We start from the raw sequence: 20,281 nt of genomic DNA, 5'->3' as shown, positions 1-20,281 counted from the left end.
TTTGCTTTGGTAGCAAAACAGGAAGGCAGATTATCTGAATGCTATAAATTAAGAGGGGAATGATCAATGAGACCAGAACATTCTTTTCTTTAAATTTAGAGTTCGCAATTATTTTTTTCCAATTAATGAGCAATTTAGCATGGCCAATGCACCTACTCTGCGCATCTTTGGGTTCTGGGGGTGAAACCCACACAGACACGGGGAGAATGTGCAAACTTCACACAGACAGTGACCCGGGGCCGGGATCAAACCTGGTTCCTCAGCACCGTAGGCAGCAGTGCTACCACTGCGCCACCGTGCCGTCCTGAGACCAGAATGTTCTTGTACACTAATCGCTGAAGGCAAGCATGCAGCAGGCAAATGGCATGTTGGCCTTCAAAGTGAGGATTTGAGTACAGGAGCAGGGATATCTTACTGCAATTATACAGCGACTTGATGAGGCCACATCTGAAATAATCTTTTTTTATATAAATTTAAGAGTACCCAATTAATTTTTTCCAATTAAGGGGCAATTTAGCGTGGCCAATCCACCTAGACTGCACATCTTTGGGCTGTGGGGGCGAAACCCACGCAGACACGGGGAGAATGTGCAAACTCCACACGGACAGTGACCCAGAGCCGGGATTGAACCTTGGATCTCGGAGCCGTGAGGCAGCAGTGCTAACCCACTGTGCCACCGTGCTGCCCTTCACATCTGGTATAATGTGTGCAGCTTTGGTCTCCTTATCTGAGGAAGGATGTTCTTGATATAGAAGGAGAGCAGCGAAGGTTTACCAGACTGATTCCTGGGACAGCGGGACTGACATAAGAGGAGAGATGGAGTTGGTTAGGATTATATTCGCTGGAGTTCATAAGACTAGGTGGAGGGGGGGGGGGGGGGGGGGGGGGGGGGTTCCCCATAGAAACCTATAAAATTCTTACAAGGTTTAATAGGGTAGATGCAGGAAGGATGTTCCCGATGATGGGGATGTCTAGAACCAGGGGCCCTAGTGTAAGATACGGGGTAAACCTTTTAAGACCGAGATTAAGAGTAAGTTCTTCACCCAGAGAGTGGAGAGCCTATGCAAATTGCTACCACAACAAGCAGTTGAGGCCATAACATTGTATGTTTGCAAGGAGTTAGATTTAGTTTGTTGAACTAAATGGGATCAAAGGATACACAGGGGAATACAAGAACAGGTTACTGAGTTGGAATGGCGGAGAAGGCTCAAAGAGTTGAATAGTCTATTCCTACATACCCAATTCTTTTTTTCCCCCAATTAAGGGGCAATTTAGCGTGGCCAATCCACCTACCCTGCACATCTTTGGGTTGTGGGGGTGAGATCCACGCAGACACAGGGAGAATGTGCAAACTCCACACGGATAGTGACCCAGGGCCAGGATCGAACCCAGGCCCTCGTCGCTGTGAGACAGCAGTGATAACCACTGTGCCACCCTTTTGCTCCTATTTTCTATGTTAACTTCCCACAGTAATTTGTTACCTGCAGCTAGTATAAAGGACAAGCAATCCATAATTGCCTGAAGATCCGAGTTAATCTCTCAAATGTTATTTTATTTTTTATTTTATTTATTTTTTAACATATTTGGAGTACCCAATTATTTTTTTCCAATAAAGGGGCAATTTAGCATTGCCAATCCACCTAGCCTGCACATCTTTGTGTTGTGGGGGCAAACTCCACACGGACAGTGACCCAGTGCCACGATTAGAACCTGGGTCCTCAGCGCCGTAGGCAGCAATGCTAATCATTGTGCCACGTGCCGCCCCCTCTCAAACGTTAGCTGTTCCATCCTGGTTCCTATTTTGTGAATACTTTGCTGCACAGAGCATCGGCATAGTGTCATATGAGAGTGCCTTTAAGAAATGGGTGTTATAAATGGGTATGTATATAAATATCTGTAGTGAGAGTACCTTTAAGAAATGGGTGTTTACCACTGCAGTGGTGTAAAAGTGGGTGGAGCTGGGCTGTCTGTCAGCTTTTTACTTTCATTTTAGGCTGTTTGCTGCAGGGTGTGTTTTAGTTTCGTTTTCAGAGCTGGATAGCTGCAGTCACAGCCAGAAGGTATATGAGTTTCTCTCTGTAATCTAAAGACTGTAAATTGATCCTGGTGATTTAAAACTAATAACAGTAGTGACTATAACCTGATGTCCTTCTGGTAAAAGGTACGTCTTATGGATGTTAAAAAGGAAAGCTTAAAGGATTACTTAGTGTTGTAGTCTTTGGGGGTTGTATTTGAATTGATGGTTGCTGAGATGTTCACTGTATGTTTCAAAAAGGTTAACTTGAGTTCACAGAATAAACATTGTTTTGCTTTAAAAAATACTTTTCCATTTCTGCTGTACCACACCTGTAGAGTGGGCCGTGTGCTCCCCATACCACAATCTAGTAAAAGTTGTGGGTCAGTTGAACTCCATGATACACTTTGGGGTTCTCTAAACCCTGGCCCATAACAATAAAATGGCATGCCTAATCTGTCCTCAACTGCCTGCTGATGGGAAACGCCATCTCCTACATCTCTCATTTCACCCAGCTTTTGTCAAGAATGGAATGGGATAGACTTGAATCTGGATGAATGTTGACCAGGAAATAATAGGAACTTACCGCTCTTTGGATTATGCCATTGGATACTTTGCAGATGGATAGAGCTTCAGCTCATTATCTCATCCAAAATGCTAAAACCTCTAATAAAGCGATACCCCTTTGCTGCTGCACTGATTGGTCATCCTGAGGGTTGGACCCATGAACAGACTCAAGGAGCATCAACAATGGAGCTAAATTGGCAATCTGCAGGATTTATCAGAATTCATGAATCCAGGAGACTGCCTCCCCATCCTGCATTTGTGAAATGAGTCACTTTAACTTGCGCAGTCACATAAATCCATTGAGATCCTCCCAAAGATTTATTAGAGTAAACAAACCATAAGTCTCTCAAATGTTACTTTTACAAGTGCTGTAGAATAATTTCTAAACAAAATGAACATTTATTGACAATTGTAAGCACACATAACAAATGCAGAAATCACATGTTTATATTTTGAAAATAAAATCACATTCCACATCTTGGCACACACTTACTTGCAAAGAGTTCTCACTCCTAGACTTTCGCTGAATCTGTAGAGGTTTCTGTACAAACACAGAGGGAGGAGGCAGTGGAGGAGGGGGTGGCGGAGGTGGAGGAGGGGGTGTCGGAGCTGGAGTAGGCAGGGCCCCAAATGTTTCCAGCAGCATTCGACGACTAATGATTGGCTGGACTGGCCACACTGGTATTTTTGCAGGACTTGCGGAGAAATCAATATACTTTCGACAGGAACACGTGTCAGCAGCTTTTGCGTTATTAGACGCCTGTAAAAGGAAAATTCAAGAACAGTGGACAAGATTTAACACAATCAACTGACATTCCCATTAATATATACAAATACAAAAAAGTTAAACTCTCCTGTACAATGCAATTAATTCTTCCCGTGTATGTGTAATTATACTTCCATTAAGTTTACATATTTGGTGCCGATAATTCCCAAGCATTTTTTTCTAAACAAAATAATGAATTGTGCAAACTGGGATTGAGAGACGATCATGGAGAAAGGGAAGCTCACAAATGAGAGATTTAATGTGCATGACATTCTGTGTCATGATGCCACTTTTTCAGTGATGTGCATTCTAAATCCCTTTGGATGCAATGTTAATTTAAGTTCACAATCCTTCCTGGGATATATACATGCTTGCCGCTAACTCTAAATATAGCTATATTTACCCATATTATAATCTGCAAAAGTATTGACAGCTTTTCCTCAACCTTCATCCTGATCATAGATTAGATACCATTGTGTGTCCGGACTAGAATCCCAATTTTGTTTAAGATCCTGGATTAGAGGGTGACACAGTGGCGCAATGGTTAGCACTGCTGCCTCACAGTGCTGAGGCCCCGGGTCACTGTCCGTGTGGAGCTTGCACATTCACCCCGTGTCTCGTGGATTTCACCCCCACAAACCCAAAAAGATGTGCAGGGTAGGTAAATTGGCCATGCTAAATTGACCCTTAATTGGAAAACAAATGAATTGGGTACTCTAAATTTATATATTTAACACAAAATCCCAGATTAGAACCCAGCTATATGCATTTGGTACAACTGTGAGGAAATATTACTGCACCACTGGAGTGATAATACTGACCAGTAGACAGCTTTCATGTTAAAAACAAACGTTCATTTGAACACAGGATTAAGCACATTAGCAAAAAAACTTTGCTGTTAGCAGGTACAGCATCTACATTTCAATTAAGCAGCAACCCATATATTTCAAATACCACTTATGTAAAAGTTAACAACCAGGTTTTACTTGCTTATCCAGGTGCAGAGTCCTTAGAGAGAAACTTTTTTTTAAGGATCAAGCTGAAAACCATGGGTGAAATTCTCCCATGGGAGACTAAGTGCCCCTATTCTCCCACCCCCAGGGTGCTAGGAGCGGCGCCGCGTCAATTACGCGCGCCGGGCCTTGGCGCCGCATCAAAGCGCCGACGCGTAAATTACGCGGCCGGCAGTGCGTACATGACGTCACCCGCGCATGCGCAGGTTGGCCGGTGCCAACTCGCGCATGCGCGGTTGCCATCCTCCCCGCGGGCGCCCCGCAAGACATGGAGGATTGATCTTGCAGGGCGGCGGAGGAAAAGAGTGCGTCCTTTAGAGACACTGGCCCACAGATCGGTGGGCAAAGATTGTGGGCTAGACCCCTACTGAGCGCCCCCCCCCCCCCCCCGGTGCTCGATCCTCCCTCCGCCCCCCCACAGGCCGCCCATGCAGCGTTTGCGCGCTGTTCACACCGGCAGCGACCAGGTGTGGTTGGCGCCGGCGTGAACCCGTCGGATTGGGCAGGCCGCTCAGCCCATCCGGGCCGGAGAATCGCCGCTCGACCGTTAGAAACGGCGATTCTCCAAGCGGCCTGTCGTGAAACGCGGCACGCCGTTTTGGGGGGTGTGGGAGAATCAAGTGCGGGTGCCAGGGCGGCATGGCAGGAATTGATCAGCACTCCCACGATTCTCCCACCCGGCGTGGGGGTCGAAGAATTGCGCCCCATGTGCTCAACTTCGAGCCCTGCTAGAAACTCCTATGTCCACATACCCTCCCAACCAGCTACATTCAAGCACATAGCATTCTTTTGTCTCTGTGCCTCGGTTTGTTTAGCCAGGCTCAATCTGTTACAATATTACATTAGTTCTGCTTGCAAACAGGTAAAATGGCTTTTTACTTACTATTAGAAAATCACTTCCCCTGCAACAATCACTGATTCACACTTTTAATCCCTACTCTGGCAGACATATCATCTATAAGCAGTTTAACTTGGGTTTGAATAATATTACTGCAAAAATACAAACTATAAAGCATGAACAATTTTTAAGATTCATCACAGTACAGATTGTGAAGCTTGATACGCCATAAGTTACTTGTTCCCAAGCAGAACCACTGCCATACCCCCATTCAGGAATGCAATCAATTTCTAATCAAACCCGACATCTGGCCACTAATTCTACACAACTCTCTTTGTGTAGTCTATTATGTGGCAGTTTGATGTTTGAAAGTCAAAAGTCAGTCAATTAGGCTATCTGAATCTGCCAATGAAGCAAGTTCCTCAAATTCAAACGGCTGGTGAGATAAGATTTCCCTTCCTTCCTTCCCACCTTCCCACCCCCCCCCCCCCCCCCCCCCCCCCCACCCACCAAGGTCAAGTTAAGTGTATCTAATAACTAATTCACATGGATTCTTTTTTTCTTCCCCTCTAAGCTCCTCCCACCCCTTCAACAAAGGTTCTCTGGGGTTTCCAGACACAAATCCATTATCGTTACTATTGTTTTTTGATGGCCCATTTATACAAAAGAAAAGAGCCATGCTATTGATATGCAACAAACCTCCAATTGACGGACAAAGAGGCCATCAAACTCTAATGGGCTAATGGTTGGTTAGACAAGAGAGTGTCCCAAAAGACACTGGATCTGGGACATCCTGTGTATTCCCACTAATGAGTTTATGTCTGATGTAACTCAGCCAGGTGTGGACATATCCCTCTCATTCCGTGCTAGTAGGTTTTTATTCCCCTCAGTCTGGTTAACTCCTAGATTGCCTGTTACACCTTTGATCTAATTTCTGGGCCCCTCATTTCTGGACCCAAGTTCCTAATATCTCCCTCGTGTAAGCGGGTCACAGAATATCTGCAATAATCCCGTCCAACAATTAACTTCAAATAAAGTTATGACAATGGGCATGTAATTCCCGAGTTTTTAAAAATAAATTTAGAGTACTCAATTCACTTTTTCCAATCAAGGGGCAATTTAGCGTGGCCAATCCACCTACCCTGCACATCTTTTGGGTTGTGGGGGTGAAACCCACGCAAACATGGGGAGAATGTGCAAACTCCACACGGACAGTGACCCAGAGCCGTGATCGAACCCGGGACCTCGGCGCCGTGAGGCTCAGGGCTAACCCACTGCGCCACCGTGCTGCCCTAATTCCCGAGTTTTGACTATTATACATTCTTAAATAATGGCATCCAGATCATAGATTAGATACAGATTCAGAAGGGATAATTTTGTCATCCAGAGCTTTCCTCCAGTCAATGGGAATAATCACAGATCCTAATAAGTAGTTAAATATATTAGCGAGATGCTACAGTGCAAGCTTCCATTTCTTTGTATTTATCCAAGGAAGCTTAATCAGGACCAGCGGTTTGACCAGTTTAGAGAACCCCTTATTCCAGCCTATATTGTGTCAGTATTCACTTCTACCATCAACCGTACTGTGTCGATTGATAACGTAGCACTTTCTGGAGGGAAAACTGACAAAGTAGCTAATTCAAACGAGTTATTTCCTGAGCACTTCCCCAAACCAGTTCTGATGAATCATTCAATGGCTTTATGCAACCCTAGTTATGGAGAGTTCAGAACATTATCCAACATTTATAAATTAATAATGCAAAACATTTACTTCAAAAAGGTAAAGGGTCATTTCAAAAGGTAAAAATAATTTATTTCACTAGATATTGATTGGCCACATGCTGTGGGTTAGAGGAGAAATTAGACAACTGCACAACAGGTAAATTTTCAAACAGTATTTACTCCACAACGATAATCTTGGGTGATTTCAACATGCGTATTAACTGGATTAATCAAATTGGCAAGGGTAGTCTCAAGGGAGATTTCATAGTGTATGAGGGATTGATTCTTAGAGCAATATGTTATGGAGCCAACCAGGGATTAGGCTATTTCAGATTTAGTATTAAGTAACCAAGAAGGGGGCAGCACGGTGGCACAGTGGTTCGCATTGCTGCCTACGGTGCTGAGGACCCGGGTTCGAATCCCGGCCCTGGGTCACTGTCCGTGAGGAGTTTGCACATTCTCCCCGTGTCTGCATGGGTTTCACCCCCACAACCCAAAGATGTGTAGGATAGGTGGATCGGCTACGCTAAATTGCCCCTTAATTGGAAAAAATAATTGGGTACTCTATAAATTTATAAAAAAGAAAAAAAAAGTAACCAAGAAGGATTGATCAATGTCGTTAAGGATCCTCTTGAAAGGAGTGATCACAGCAACTTAGAATTTCAAATTCAGATTGAACGAGAGAAGACAGCATGCCATACTAGAACTAGAACAGAGGTAATTATACAGTCCTGAGGCAAGAGTTGGCCCAAGTAGACTGGGTACAAATAATGGAGGGTAGGACAGTTGAAGGACAGTGGCGGATGTTCAGGGAGATATTAAATACCTCTCAATTAAAGTCTATTCTTGAGAGGGGGAGAGGAATTGTAAAAGGGAGAAAAGCCAATGGGCACTTAAAAGGTACAAAATTGGGCCTACCATACTGCAAAGGATTGTGGTAAGCTGGAGGAATGGGACAACTTTAAGGTTCAGCAAATGGCTACAATAAATAAAATTAAAAGAGCAAAGATGAACTACGAAAGGAAACTAGCAGGAAACAAACACTGACACCAGAAGTATATAAAAAGGAAGAGAATAACTAAAATAAATGTTGGCCCTTTAGAGGACGATACTGATGAGGTAATAATCACCGAGGTGGTGGAGGCACTGGACCAATATTTTGCCTCCCTCATCTGAGTAGAGAAAGTTCCAAAAACTGCAGTTAATGCAGAGGAACCTGGTGTAATAACCATCACTAGGGAAAGAGTATTGAATAAATTAATAGGATTAAAGGCAGACAAGTCTTCGGGACCTGATGGCTTGCATCCTTCGATGGATTGTAAACACACTAATGTGACACCCCTATTCCAAAAGGGAGAGGGGGAAAAAAGTAGGAAACTATAGACCGGTTAGCTTGACCTCTGTGGTGGGGATGTTGCTGGAATCAATCATTAAGGAGGAGATAGGGCAGCACGAGGGCACAGTTGTTAGCACTGCTGCCTCACATCACCAAGGTCCCAGGTTCAATCCCGGCTCTGGGTCACTGTCCATGTGGAGTTTGTACATTCTCCCAGTGTTTACGTTGATTTTAACCCCACAGCCCAAAGATGTGCAGGGTAGGTGGATTGGCCACGCTAAATTACTCCTTAATTGGAAAAAAATGAATTGGGTACTTTAAATTTATGAAAAAAAAATCTACCACCTCTCAACCGAGATCTGTGATTTCTCATTCTAGATGAGAAATCATTAAATGGTTTCAAGGAGATGGATATATTTCTGATTTTAAAAATAAACGGTTTAAAGCAGGGGTGGGCAAACTACGGCCCGCCAAAGGTCTTTATGCGGCCCACCAAGATCAAGTCATATGAGGCGCCCAGAATCATAACCGGGTGAAGCGCCATTTTTGAAAAGTAGAGAAAAAGAGGGCTAAAGGCAGGATGCCGCCGGGGGAAGCGCTGAGGTATATGCCGCACGCTAATTGGTTACAACTGGGACTACTACGACCGTCCTATTGGTCGCACCCAACTATACCCACCAATAAGACAGCCCCGCTCATCTACCCCACTACGCTCACCCGCACCGTTGACTCTGCTAGGCTCATGACTCGGATGTGCTTCTGTTGGCTTCCCGCGCAACCACACTCTGGCTCAGTCCGTAGAGCTTGAAAAAAACGTTTTTTTGTAAGGACTTTCAACCCTATTTGCACTGAAAATACTGGCAATTTCATGTTTGAATCTGTTAGACTCGTATATTACAAGGTAGTGTTATCTGCAATAAAACTAGTGCCCTGGCAGATGCCAAAGAGATAAGACGTGCCCGTTATAAGCTCTTCATATACAAGCCTTTAGTAAAGAAAAAAGAGTGGGACATTTTATTTCAGACTAGCTTTTATTATCTTACAAACTTTACCCCAAATGAGTTGTTCGAGGTTATCTAAAAAGCGAAAAATTGAAGATGAATGCCGTGTTTTTAAACAAAGAGTGGACTGAAATGTATTTCTTTACTGACGTTGGAGTTAAAGCTGTATGTTTGATTTGTCATGAAATAGTTGCTGTGTTCAAGGAATACAATTTGAAACGGCACTTTCAAACCAAGCACGCCAACTTTGGCTATTTTAAATATTAATTATTTTACTTAATATACTACGCGGCCCTTTAAAATTGTGAATTTCTGAATGTGGCCCTTGCACGGAAAAGTTTGCCCACCCCTGGGTTAAAGTGATATGTGGAAGAGGCAGGGAGGTGGATTTGAGATCAGGAAGAGATCAGCCATGATCTGTTTGAACGGAGGAGCAGGTTCAAAGGGCTGAATTGCCTACTTCTGCTCCTAATTCCTATGTTCCTATGTAGATGGTGTTCAACTCCAGAAATCCGTGATTGAGGATAAATAAGTAAGCATGCAGCTAAGCCAGAAGTCTCGTTCATATATTCTTGTTATTTCATCTTGTCCATTTCAAAAACGTGGTACACATTCAAGTATTTCTCCCTCCAATTGCGATAGATTACTCTCCTTATACCCTCTTCAAAGCTCAGTTCATCATCATTCACACGATTCTTTCTGCCACCTCCACACCTTTTCACAAGCACAGATACAACTGAAAAGATTACTTATCTTCATCAATTCATCTTTCATCCATTTTCACACTAGTATCCTTGTATTTTTTAAATCTAATTTGCAATTTATATTCCCACTTTGTCCAGTCTTTACATACAAATAAAAATCAGATGCTAATAAAAACCTACCGTTCTCATTTAACTTGGCATCGTCAGCTAACAAACATTATTTTAAAAAATCTTCAGGAAAGATTTATATAAATATTGTACAGGAACAGCAAATATCTGCTGCTGCACACATGTTCAATTAGAGCTACCTACGTTGGTTGGTTTCCTATTATTTAGCCAATTATATTTCAGAGTTTCCTGGTCTGAGAACATTAAACATGCTTAATTACTACATTTCTGAAAAATACATTTTTAATAAGGCACTGGTAGCAACAATCCTATTTCTTGACAAGTTTAAAAATTAGCCAAGAAATCTGAATCACAATTTCCTTGAATATAATTTTATTCAGACCTGTTAACACAGGAATATTTTGTTAAATGCATTGCCAATTCATTACTCCACCAGAAAGGGAATGTTACTGGTTTCTATCGTGAAAACTGTTCTGTGGCCACCTGATGTTCTCAACATTTGAAACCATTGATTACTTAGCACATAAGCACTGGCAATCTGAACTGTGGAAATGCTCTACTGTCCAATAAATTTGGATGGTGCTCATCAAATCATTTACGTCAGGTTGCCCAATATAAGAATTTGAACATATAGTAAATGTAAGAATTTTATACAGTTTTGTCCATGGAAACAGTATACAAAAGAAATATTTCTTGATTGAGGTAATCTATTTACCAGGTTTACATCGACGATTTTGTGCAATTGTGTTAGTTCCTTCTCCAGTATTTCCATGTGTTGCCGCAGTGCATTCAGCTCCCTCAAGTAAACACGAGAAGGAAATAATATGTCTTTCACTACATCTAAACCCTGCAAACACAGAAGAAACAAATCATTGGCAAAGCAATAAGATTTGATCGTCTCAGTCTACTGGTTCATTTTATAAAGGCAGCATGCAACTGAGCAACATATCAAAAAGGTCCAGGGCTTCAGTCTCTGAATATAGTGAATTAAACTGATTGCAACCAAAAGGGCAATACATCAGCCTTGCTTTTTGTAATCATTACAAAAGATGGGGTGGCAAGATGAGGTGCAAAAATAGCTTATATTTCTGTTTGATCAGAATCCAGTAAACACTGCTAGAAAGTGTGTGTCAATGCCAATTGAGAACAGGGTTGTGTTTGGCTATGATTCACATACATTTTACCAGCCTGACAACATTCATCATTTCGGCTTGTACATCAATAATGAGTATGTAAGGGGCAGCACGGTGGCCTAGTGGTTAGCACAACCGCCTCACGGCGCTGAGGTCCCAGGTTCGATCCCGGCTCTGGGTCACTGTCCGTGTGGAGTTTGCACATTCTCCCCGTGTCTGCGTGGGTTTCGCCCCCACAACCCAAAAATGTGCAGAGTAGGTGGATTGGCCATGTTAAATTGCCCCTTAATTGGAAAAAATAATTGGGTAATCTAAATTTATAATAAATAAATAAATAAAAATAATGAGTATGTAAGACAAGGTTTTCAACGGACCCAAATCTTGCAGAACCTTAAATCTAACTAGAGTCAGGGAGGTGGGGAGGTTTGAAGAAAGCAAAAAGAGACAAAGGGGAATTTATTATTGCCATCACCATTTCATTAGCATTTTAGGATAAAACTGAAATCCCCCTTTAGTAAAGGAGTGGATTCAATCGTAGCCAAATTAGTTCAGGAAGATGTGGAGCTTGGCTGCAATCCAAGAAAACATTTTTGGATGAGTTGAAAGAAGACAGGTGTATGTCACCCACAAATTATTAAACAAGGACAAACTGATAGCCCAAGATGTTACTTGCTATTTGTGGATAAAAATAAATATTGATGTTGCATATGCGTGTTCTCTTTGATCAGACCATTTCTTTAACAAACCTCTTCCATCCCTACGCCCACTCACATACATTGCAAAAAAATCTCTACATCCCCCCGTTTGTTTTCCTTTGCATCTCATTTCTTGCAAAAAGCTAGAGAGTACAACATTCAAATGTACCTGCTTAGATTTGGGGATTTCAAGGAGAGCAATCTGCATATTTAAAAGTTTGGAATTTGGGGTTTGGAATTTTAAGCTGGCAATAGGGTTTGGACACCAGAGGGGAAAATAGGGGAAGGGAAGTTGTGGGGTCAGAATCAATCCTCAAAGAGACTTCTACTTTACACCATTATTCACCGCCAATGGATTTGGTATTGGCTCACACGAGCTGCTGGAGTACACATGAATGATAGAAGTAAAAGTCCTTGTTAGAAATAAGGGTCATGGTCAGCAAGTCATGGAGACTGAACAGCCCCCAGGTTGGGCAGGAATAGGCAGAATCCCAAACCTGAAGAACAAATTGGTGAAACTGTGCTTCAGCACATTCTTCCCAAGTAGTCAAACAGCCCATTTACACTCACTGTTGATGTGTACAACAAAAGTCACTTGGGAAAAGTAGCTGAAGGTACTCACTCAAAACCAGCAAGGATGAATTTTGAAGCAAAACATTAGTAATCATGTTTTATTCCCAGATTCCAGTGTACCAGGAGACAAAACAAAGCTGACAGTGAACAATTTAAAAATGGGATTTTGATAAATAATCTCTCTTAAGATGTCAAAGTTGAGAATTCTAGTTAACGCGTTCAATTTGTCAGACAAAAGATAATCACACAACTGGCTGTGGAAAATCAAAGTAACCTTTAGCATGTGAATTACAGCAGGTCAGACTTGCATTTATACCTGTCCAATGCTGTTCAGCCACCAGTTGTACAAGGAGGAAATTGCAGCCTTAAGAGGATTCAGCATGTTCTTCACATTCACTAAAGAAGTGAGCCTGTTGGGAACACACTCATGCTGGAAGGAATTGCTAATAGATGCTGGTATTTTCTTCTTCCTGGAAGCAAGGCAAAATGAAGTGCAAGTGAATTATATGCGTCCGACAAATGATCCAAAGTGAGAACAAATATTTGTCACATAATTTATTTGTATTTAGTAGCAGGCAAGTCTTGTGAAATGCTGCATACTGCTAGGCAAATTCAGTTAAACAAGAACACAATTAACTTGAATTTATATAGTGTCTTTCACAACTTCAGGATGCCCCAAAATAGTCATAGTTGTAATGCATAAAATACAGCAGCCAATTGGCACAAGGGTACAGGAAATAGCAATGAATTATAAATGATCAGATAATCTATTTTCAGTGATGTTGATCGAGGGATAAATGACAGCCAGAATATTGGGAGAACTTACCTTCCCGTCCTTTAAATTGTGCCATGGAATCTTTAACATCCAGTAGAGGTCAAATCGGAATTGGGTTGATGCCTCATCCAACAGTGTAGTAGCTGACAGAATCGCCCTGCAATGACCTAGGCACCAGAAACGACAACGGCAAACCAAGCCCTACCAACCCTGCAAAATCCTCCTAGCAATCCCACAGGTTAAGCAAAAGCCTGACAGTCATACTCATGGAATCATACCGTACAACGTCCCCGACACTACAATCACTGGATATTTCCTGCCCCACTGACGGGACAGATCCACTAGAGATGGCAGCACAGTGATATGCAGTTGGGAGGAGTTGCTCTGGGAGTCCTCAACATCAACTCTGGCCCCCGTGAAGTCTGAGGGCATCAGGTCAAATATGGGTAAGAAAACCTCCTGCTGGTTATTTCCCATCACGCATACCTAAAAATTAGATGTCAACCTGGTGATGCTACAGCACAGGATTATTTGCATGCCAAACAGCAAAAGCAGCATGCCATAGATAGAGTTAAGCAATCCCACAACCAACAGATCATATCTAGTCTTGAATGGTGGTGGACAATTAAAAACGAACATCCCCATCTTCATTGATGGGGGAGCCCAGCACATCACTGCCCAACAGATCACTGGAAAACAAAAGGTTGAAACAATTTCAACAATCTACAGCCAGAAATGCCGGATGCATGATCCAGCTCTGCTTCCTCTGGAAGTCCCCAGCATTACAGATACAAGTCTTCAGCCAATTAGATTCACTCCTCAAGAAACAGCTGAAAGCGCTGGATACTGCAAAGGCTGTGGGCCCTGAAGAGTATATCGACAGCACCACTATCTGAATGAAATGAAATGAAAATTGCTTATTGTCACACCCAGCAATGTGGAAAACTGCCCAGATATGTTCAGTTCACAAAAAGCAAATCCAACCTGGCCAATTACTGCTCCATCAGTCTACTCTCAATCAGCAAAATGATGGAACATGCCATTGACAAGGCATTCCAACAGCACTTGCTTAGCAATAACCAGCTTACTGGTTTTTAAAAAAATTCATTTTACGGGTCTGTGGGCATCACTGGCTAGGCATTTATTGCCAATCAGAAGGTGGCAGTGAGTTGCCTTCTTGAACCGCTGCAGTCAGAGGTGTAGCTACACCCAGTGCTCTTAGGGAGGCAGTTCAGGATGTTGGCCCAGCGAAGTGAAGGAATGGCAATCTATTTCAAAGTCTGCGTGGTGAGTGACTTGGAGGGGATCCTGCTTGCAGTGCATCTTGTGCACGATACACACGGCTGCCACTGTTCGTCGGTAGTGGAGGGATTCAATGTTTGTGGAAGGGTTGCTTTATCCTGGATGTCGAGCTTCTTGAGTGTTGTTGGAGCTACACTCATCCAGGCAAGTATTCATTTACAATCCTGACTTGTGCCTTGTAGATGGTGAACATTTTTTGTGTCTTGTGGATGGTGGACAGTTTTTTTTTGGGGGGAGGGGGTCAAGTGGCGAGTTACTCATCATAAGATTCCTAGCCTTTCACCCAATGCTCAGTTTGGGTTCCGACCTCATTTACAGCCTTAGTCCAAACATAGGCAAAAGGTGCTGAACTCCAGAGGCGAGGGGAGTGTGACTGCCCTTGACATCAAGGCAGCTTTTGAACGAGTGTGGCATCAAAAAGTCTGAGCAAAACTGGACTTGATGGGTTTGGGGGAAAATTCTCCTCTGGTTGGAGTCATACTTGGCACAAAGGCAGATGGTTGTGTTGTTGGAAGTCAATCATCTCACCTGCAGGCCATCACTGCAGGAGTTCCTCAGGTAATGTCCTCAGCCCAAATATCTTCAGCTGCTTAATCAAAGACCTTCCTGAAGTGGGGATGTTCATTGATGATTGCACAATGTTTTACATCATTCACGACACCTCAAATACTAAAGCAATGTGCGACCAAATACAGCAAAACCTTAAGAACAATCAAGGTTGGGTTGATAAGTGGCAAGTAAGATACACACCACACAAGTGCCAGACAATGACCATCTTCAACAAGAGAATCCAACCATCTCCCCTTGACGTTCAATGCCATTGCTGAATCCCCCACAATCAACATCCTGGGGGTTACCATTCACCAGAAACTGAACAGGACCAGCCCCATAAATACTACCACAAGAACACATCAGAGGCTAGGAATCCTCCAGCGAATAACTCGCGTCCTGACTCCTCAAAGCCTGTCCATCATCTACAAAGCACAAGTCAGGAATGTGATAGAATAATCTCATGCCTGGATGAGTGCAGCTCCAACGACATTTGACAAGCTCAGGCGGCACGGTGGCACAGTGGTTAGCACTGCTGCCTCGGCGCAAGGGACCTGGGTTGCATTCCGGCCTCAGGTGACTGTGTGTGGTGTTTGCATGTTCTCCTCGTGTCTGCGTGGGTTTCCTCCCACAGTGAAAAGATGTGCAGGTTTGGTGGATTGGCCATGCTAAATGCACACATGTACTCTATTTGCCAGATCTTTGCTCACCCACTTAACCATGTCCTTTTGTAGTCTCCTTCTTTTTCCTATTTTTTTTCCAATTAAGGGGCAATTTTTGGCCAATCCACCTACCCTGCACATCTTTGGGTTGTGGGCGTGAGGCCCACGCAGACATGGGGAGAATGTGCAAACTTCACACGGACAGCGACCCAGGGCCGGGATCCAAATCCAGGTCCTCAGTGCCACGAGGCAACAGTGCTAACCACTGCACTGTGCCCCCCCTCATTTGTAATCTCCTACCACAATTAACTTTGTATCATCAATATTCAACGCATTCTATGCCCGCTTTGAGCAAGAGGTCAGCGAGAGCGAGTCCTCCACCCCAGAAGCCGCGGATGAACTTGTATCTGAGATCACTGCAGACGTCACAGCAACCTTCTCGAAGGTCAACCCACGGAAAGACACTGGCCCGGATGGGGTACCCGGACGAGCACTCAGGTCTTGCACGGATCAGCTGGCGGGGGTATTCGCAGACATCTTCCAACGTCTCTTTACAACAATCCGAGGTCCCTATCTGCTTCAAGACGACGACCATCATCCCTGTACCAAAAAAAGTCAAGCAGCGTGCTTTAATGACTATCATCCAGTGGCTCTGATATCCATCATCATGAAGTGCTTTGAAAGTGTTGCCATAAGTGTAGCCATCTGGGATGGCCACTTGCAGCATACAAAATGGATGCTCGCAAAGAATGTTGGGAACTGTGGACAATGTCAGGAAAACAAGCAGGCACAGAGCCTGCATGCATATTGGAGAGACAGCTCCCAGACGGAACTGAAACTATAGGTCGATTAGCATATTGATGACCCATCTCTGGGAACAAAGAAAAGACACTCAAGCAACCGATACAGCTCCAGACATCCCGGCACCAGTTCCCCAAACTGAAAGCACAAACAAAGCCAGGCCAATGGCCACCTAGGACACACTCAGCCATCAGGGCACCCACCCCTTTATTGGTCAAGATCGATAACATTGATTGAGAAGCGGCCCAATTAATTGGGGCCAAGTTTAAGGCCCGCCTAAAAGCGCGCGAAGCCCCTCCAGGTATAAGAAAGAACCCCCAGGAGAGATTTGCTCTCTTGAAATTGGCTCTCAAAGCGGAGAGACCCTTCCACCAGCTTCACCAGAAGTACGTTCAAGGTCAACGCTCGCCACCAGATGGATGACCTTAGCTGTTCTCCTGTACCTCTTCGAACCCAACAACCTCCGATCCGAACAACAGCCATTGTTCTTTTGACTGAATGGGCACCCAAAGTTAAGTATAGGCATTAGCGTTAGAGATAGTTTAGTTTGTAGTACTTTGTGCATGGGTAGATCTTACTATGTGTGTAAATAAATAGTATTGACTTTGAACTAACTAACTGGTGTATTGGCTCTTTGATCAGTATTCGGGTTTGAACTTTGTGGCGGTATCGAGAGATACCTGGCGACTCTAAAGCAAACATAATTAGGATTAAGGAAGGAGACCATACTGACCCCCATATTTATAACCAAATAAATCAATTCCGTCTGGGAGCTGTCTTTCCAATATGCATGCAGGCTCTGTGTCTGCTTGTTTTCCTGACATTGTCCACAGTTCCCTACATTCTTTGCGAGAGTCCATTTTGGATTCTGGAAGTGGCTATCCCAGATGGCTACAAAAGGTTAGTCATGGCACGAATCAACTCCAGCCTCCCAGACTGCCTTGATCCACTACAGTTCGCCTACCGCTGCAACAGGTCCACAGCAGACGCCATCTCCATGGCCCTGCACTCTACCCTGGAACACCTAGATAACAAAGACACCTATGTCAGACTACCATTTATCAACTACAGCTCAGCCTTCAACACCATCATTCCTACGAAACTCATCTCCAAACACTGTGGCCTTGGCCTCGGCTCCTCCCTCTGCGACTGGATCCTGAACTTTCTAGCCCACAGGCCACAATCAGTAAAGACAGGCAACAACACCTCTTCCACGGTCATCCTCAACACCGGTGCCCCAGAAGGCTGTGTCCTCAGCCCCCGACTATACTCCTTATACACCTAGGACTATGTGGCCAAATTCCCCTCCAACTCGATTTTCAAATTTGCTGATGACACCACCGTAGTGGGTCGGATTTTAAACAATGACGAGACAGAGTACAGGAATGAGATAATCTGGTGAACTGGTGCGACGACAATAATCTCTCCCTCAATGTCAACAAAACGAAGGAGATTGTCATCGACTTCAGGAAGCATAGTGGAGAACATGACCCTGTCTACATCAATGGGAACGAAGTAGAAAGGGCCAAGAGCTTCAAATTTTTAGGTGTACAGATCATCAACAGCCTGCCTTGGTCCCCCCCATGCCGACACTATAGTTAAGAGAGTCCACCAATGACTCTACTTTCTCAGAAGATTAAAGAAATTTGGCATGTCAGCTACGACCCTCACCAACTTCTACAGATGCACCATAGAAAGCATTCTTTCTGGTTGTATCACAGCTTGGTATGGAGCCTGCTCTACCCAAGACCGCAGGAAACTACAACAGGTCGTGAATGTAGCCCAGTCCATCATGCAAATCAGCCTCCCATCCATTGACTATCCATGATTCCCGCTGCCTCAGAAAGGCAGCCAGGATAATTGAGGACCCCACGCACCCCGGACATACTCTCTTCCACCTTCTTCCGTCAGGAAAAAGATACCAAAGTTTGAGGTCACGTAACAACCGACTCAAGAACAGCTTCTTTCCTACTGTCATCAGACTTTTGAATGGACCTACCTCGTATTAAGTTGATCTTTTCTCTATAGCTTGCTATAACTGTAACATTATAATCTGCAGTCTCTCCTTCCTTCCCTATGTACGGTATGCATTGTTTGTACAGCATGCAAGAAACTATACTTTCCACTGTATACTAATACATGTGACAATAATAAATCAAATCAATAAACATAGAAAACATACTTTGTCCCTCCAAGTCATTTATATAAATTGTAAAGTTGAGGTCCCGGCACTGATCCCTGTGACACACCACCCGTCACATATAGCCAACCAGAAAAAGACCCATATGCTAACTTTGTTTCCTGGTAGCTAGTCAATCTTCAATCCATGCCAATATGGGTGGAACAGCACCATGGACTACGTTCCATTCGGAACTTGGTGTGGAGTTTGCACTTTCTCCCAGCTTCTGCGTGCGTTTCCTCCAGGTGCTCCAGTTTCCTCCCACAGTCCAAAGATGTGTAGGTTAGGTGGGGTTATGGGGATAGGGCGCGATCTAGGCTGGGTGCTCTTTGAGGGGGTCGATGGACCGAATGATTCTACCACCCAGAAAAAAAAGCAGTCCACTTGATTAATACCGCATCCACTGCCTTCAAATCCACTCCCTCTACCACTGACGCAATGGCAGCAGTGTGTACCATCTACACTGCTGCACTGCAGCAACTCAGCGCGACTCAGTTGACAGCACCTTCCAAACCCGTGGCCTCGACTATCTAGAAGGACACGTGCTGCATGCGAAAACCACCGGCAATTTCCCCCCCCAGTCCACCCATCATCCTGACTTGGAAATATATGCTGTTCCTTCACTGTCGCTGGGTCAAAATTCTGGAGCTCCTTCCTTAACAGCCTTGTGGGAGTACTGGCACCACATGGACTGCAGCAGTTCAAGAAGGCAGCTCACCATCACCACCTTCTCAAGTGCAATTAGGGATGGACAGTATGTGCTGGTCTAGTCAAAAAACATCCTTCATAAACACTGAAGTGTCAACCTAGGTTATGTGCTCAAGATCCTTCAGCCACCATGCAACAACCAATGAGCTGATAAGTTAAACTAGAAAATAGGGATTCCTAATGTGGATCTGAGCCATTCGAGTCAGCTACGTTCCAAGTAGGGCAGTGGGAGGACAATGCAATTAGCAGCTGTGCTCGAGTAAGAGCTAAATGTTATCATTCCTGAACAGGATTAACTGCGAATTACAGAAATCCTACTTTGGAATTGTGGTTGTTCTTAAACAAAAAAGTTTAAAAAAAAAAAAAATCACCAATTCAACATTTTACATGTATTTTGGGGCAGGTTGAAAGTAGGAAACAAAATTAATATCCTTCACTTACAGGATGATTTTTAAATTATGCACACCACCTTCACAAGCAAGTCTTGCTAATCAAGATCAGTCACAGAACTGCTCACCCTGCTGTTTCGGCAATAATTGGTTTTGCCTTGCATACATTCCTTTTGTTTCTTGCCAGTAGACTTCGCCTACTATCGTTCCATGCCTTTTCCATTGCTTGCCGCTTTCTCATGGTTTTCCATTTCCTGTGGCGCTGACTCAACTTGGGCATCGCTGCAGAGAGAGTTACAGAAGGCTAACTGGCATTGTAATACAAAATGACTTAGTGCAAAAAATAAATCAAACAACTCAAAACAGAATGTTGTTGTTTCAAAACTCAGCTGATAGTGCTGGTTGATCAACAATGTGGCGTTAGG

General features: G+C 43.8%; 1 protein-coding gene across 5 annotated transcripts in view; it reads right to left on the bottom strand.

Annotated features, from left to right (window-relative positions):
• Window positions 1-20,281, bottom strand: part of prr11 (proline rich 11) — a 42,628-nt gene that overhangs the window by 16,204 nt on the left and 6,143 nt on the right. For all 5 annotated transcript variants that reach the window (XM_038814622.1, XM_038814623.1, XM_038814621.1 and 2 more), the window contains 4 exons: window positions 19,985-20,138; window positions 12,808-12,961; window positions 10,806-10,937; window positions 3,075-3,341 (listed from right to left, as the gene is read on the bottom strand). In XM_038814622.1, coding sequence (XP_038670550.1) covers window positions 3,075-3,341; window positions 10,806-10,937; window positions 12,808-12,961; window positions 19,985-20,136 — 705 coding nt within the window. In that variant the 5' untranslated portion in view covers window positions 20,137-20,138. The remainder of the gene's footprint in view (window positions 1-3,074; window positions 3,342-10,805; window positions 10,938-12,807; window positions 12,962-19,984; window positions 20,139-20,281) is intronic.

This window comes from Scyliorhinus canicula, chromosome 12, assembly GCF_902713615.1.
Source record: "Scyliorhinus canicula chromosome 12, sScyCan1.1, whole genome shotgun sequence".
NCBI classification, from domain to species: Eukaryota; Metazoa; Chordata; class Chondrichthyes; order Carcharhiniformes; family Scyliorhinidae; genus Scyliorhinus; species Scyliorhinus canicula.
Note: the sequence above shows the minus strand (reverse complement) of the source record. Positions and strands in the feature narration are given on the sequence as shown.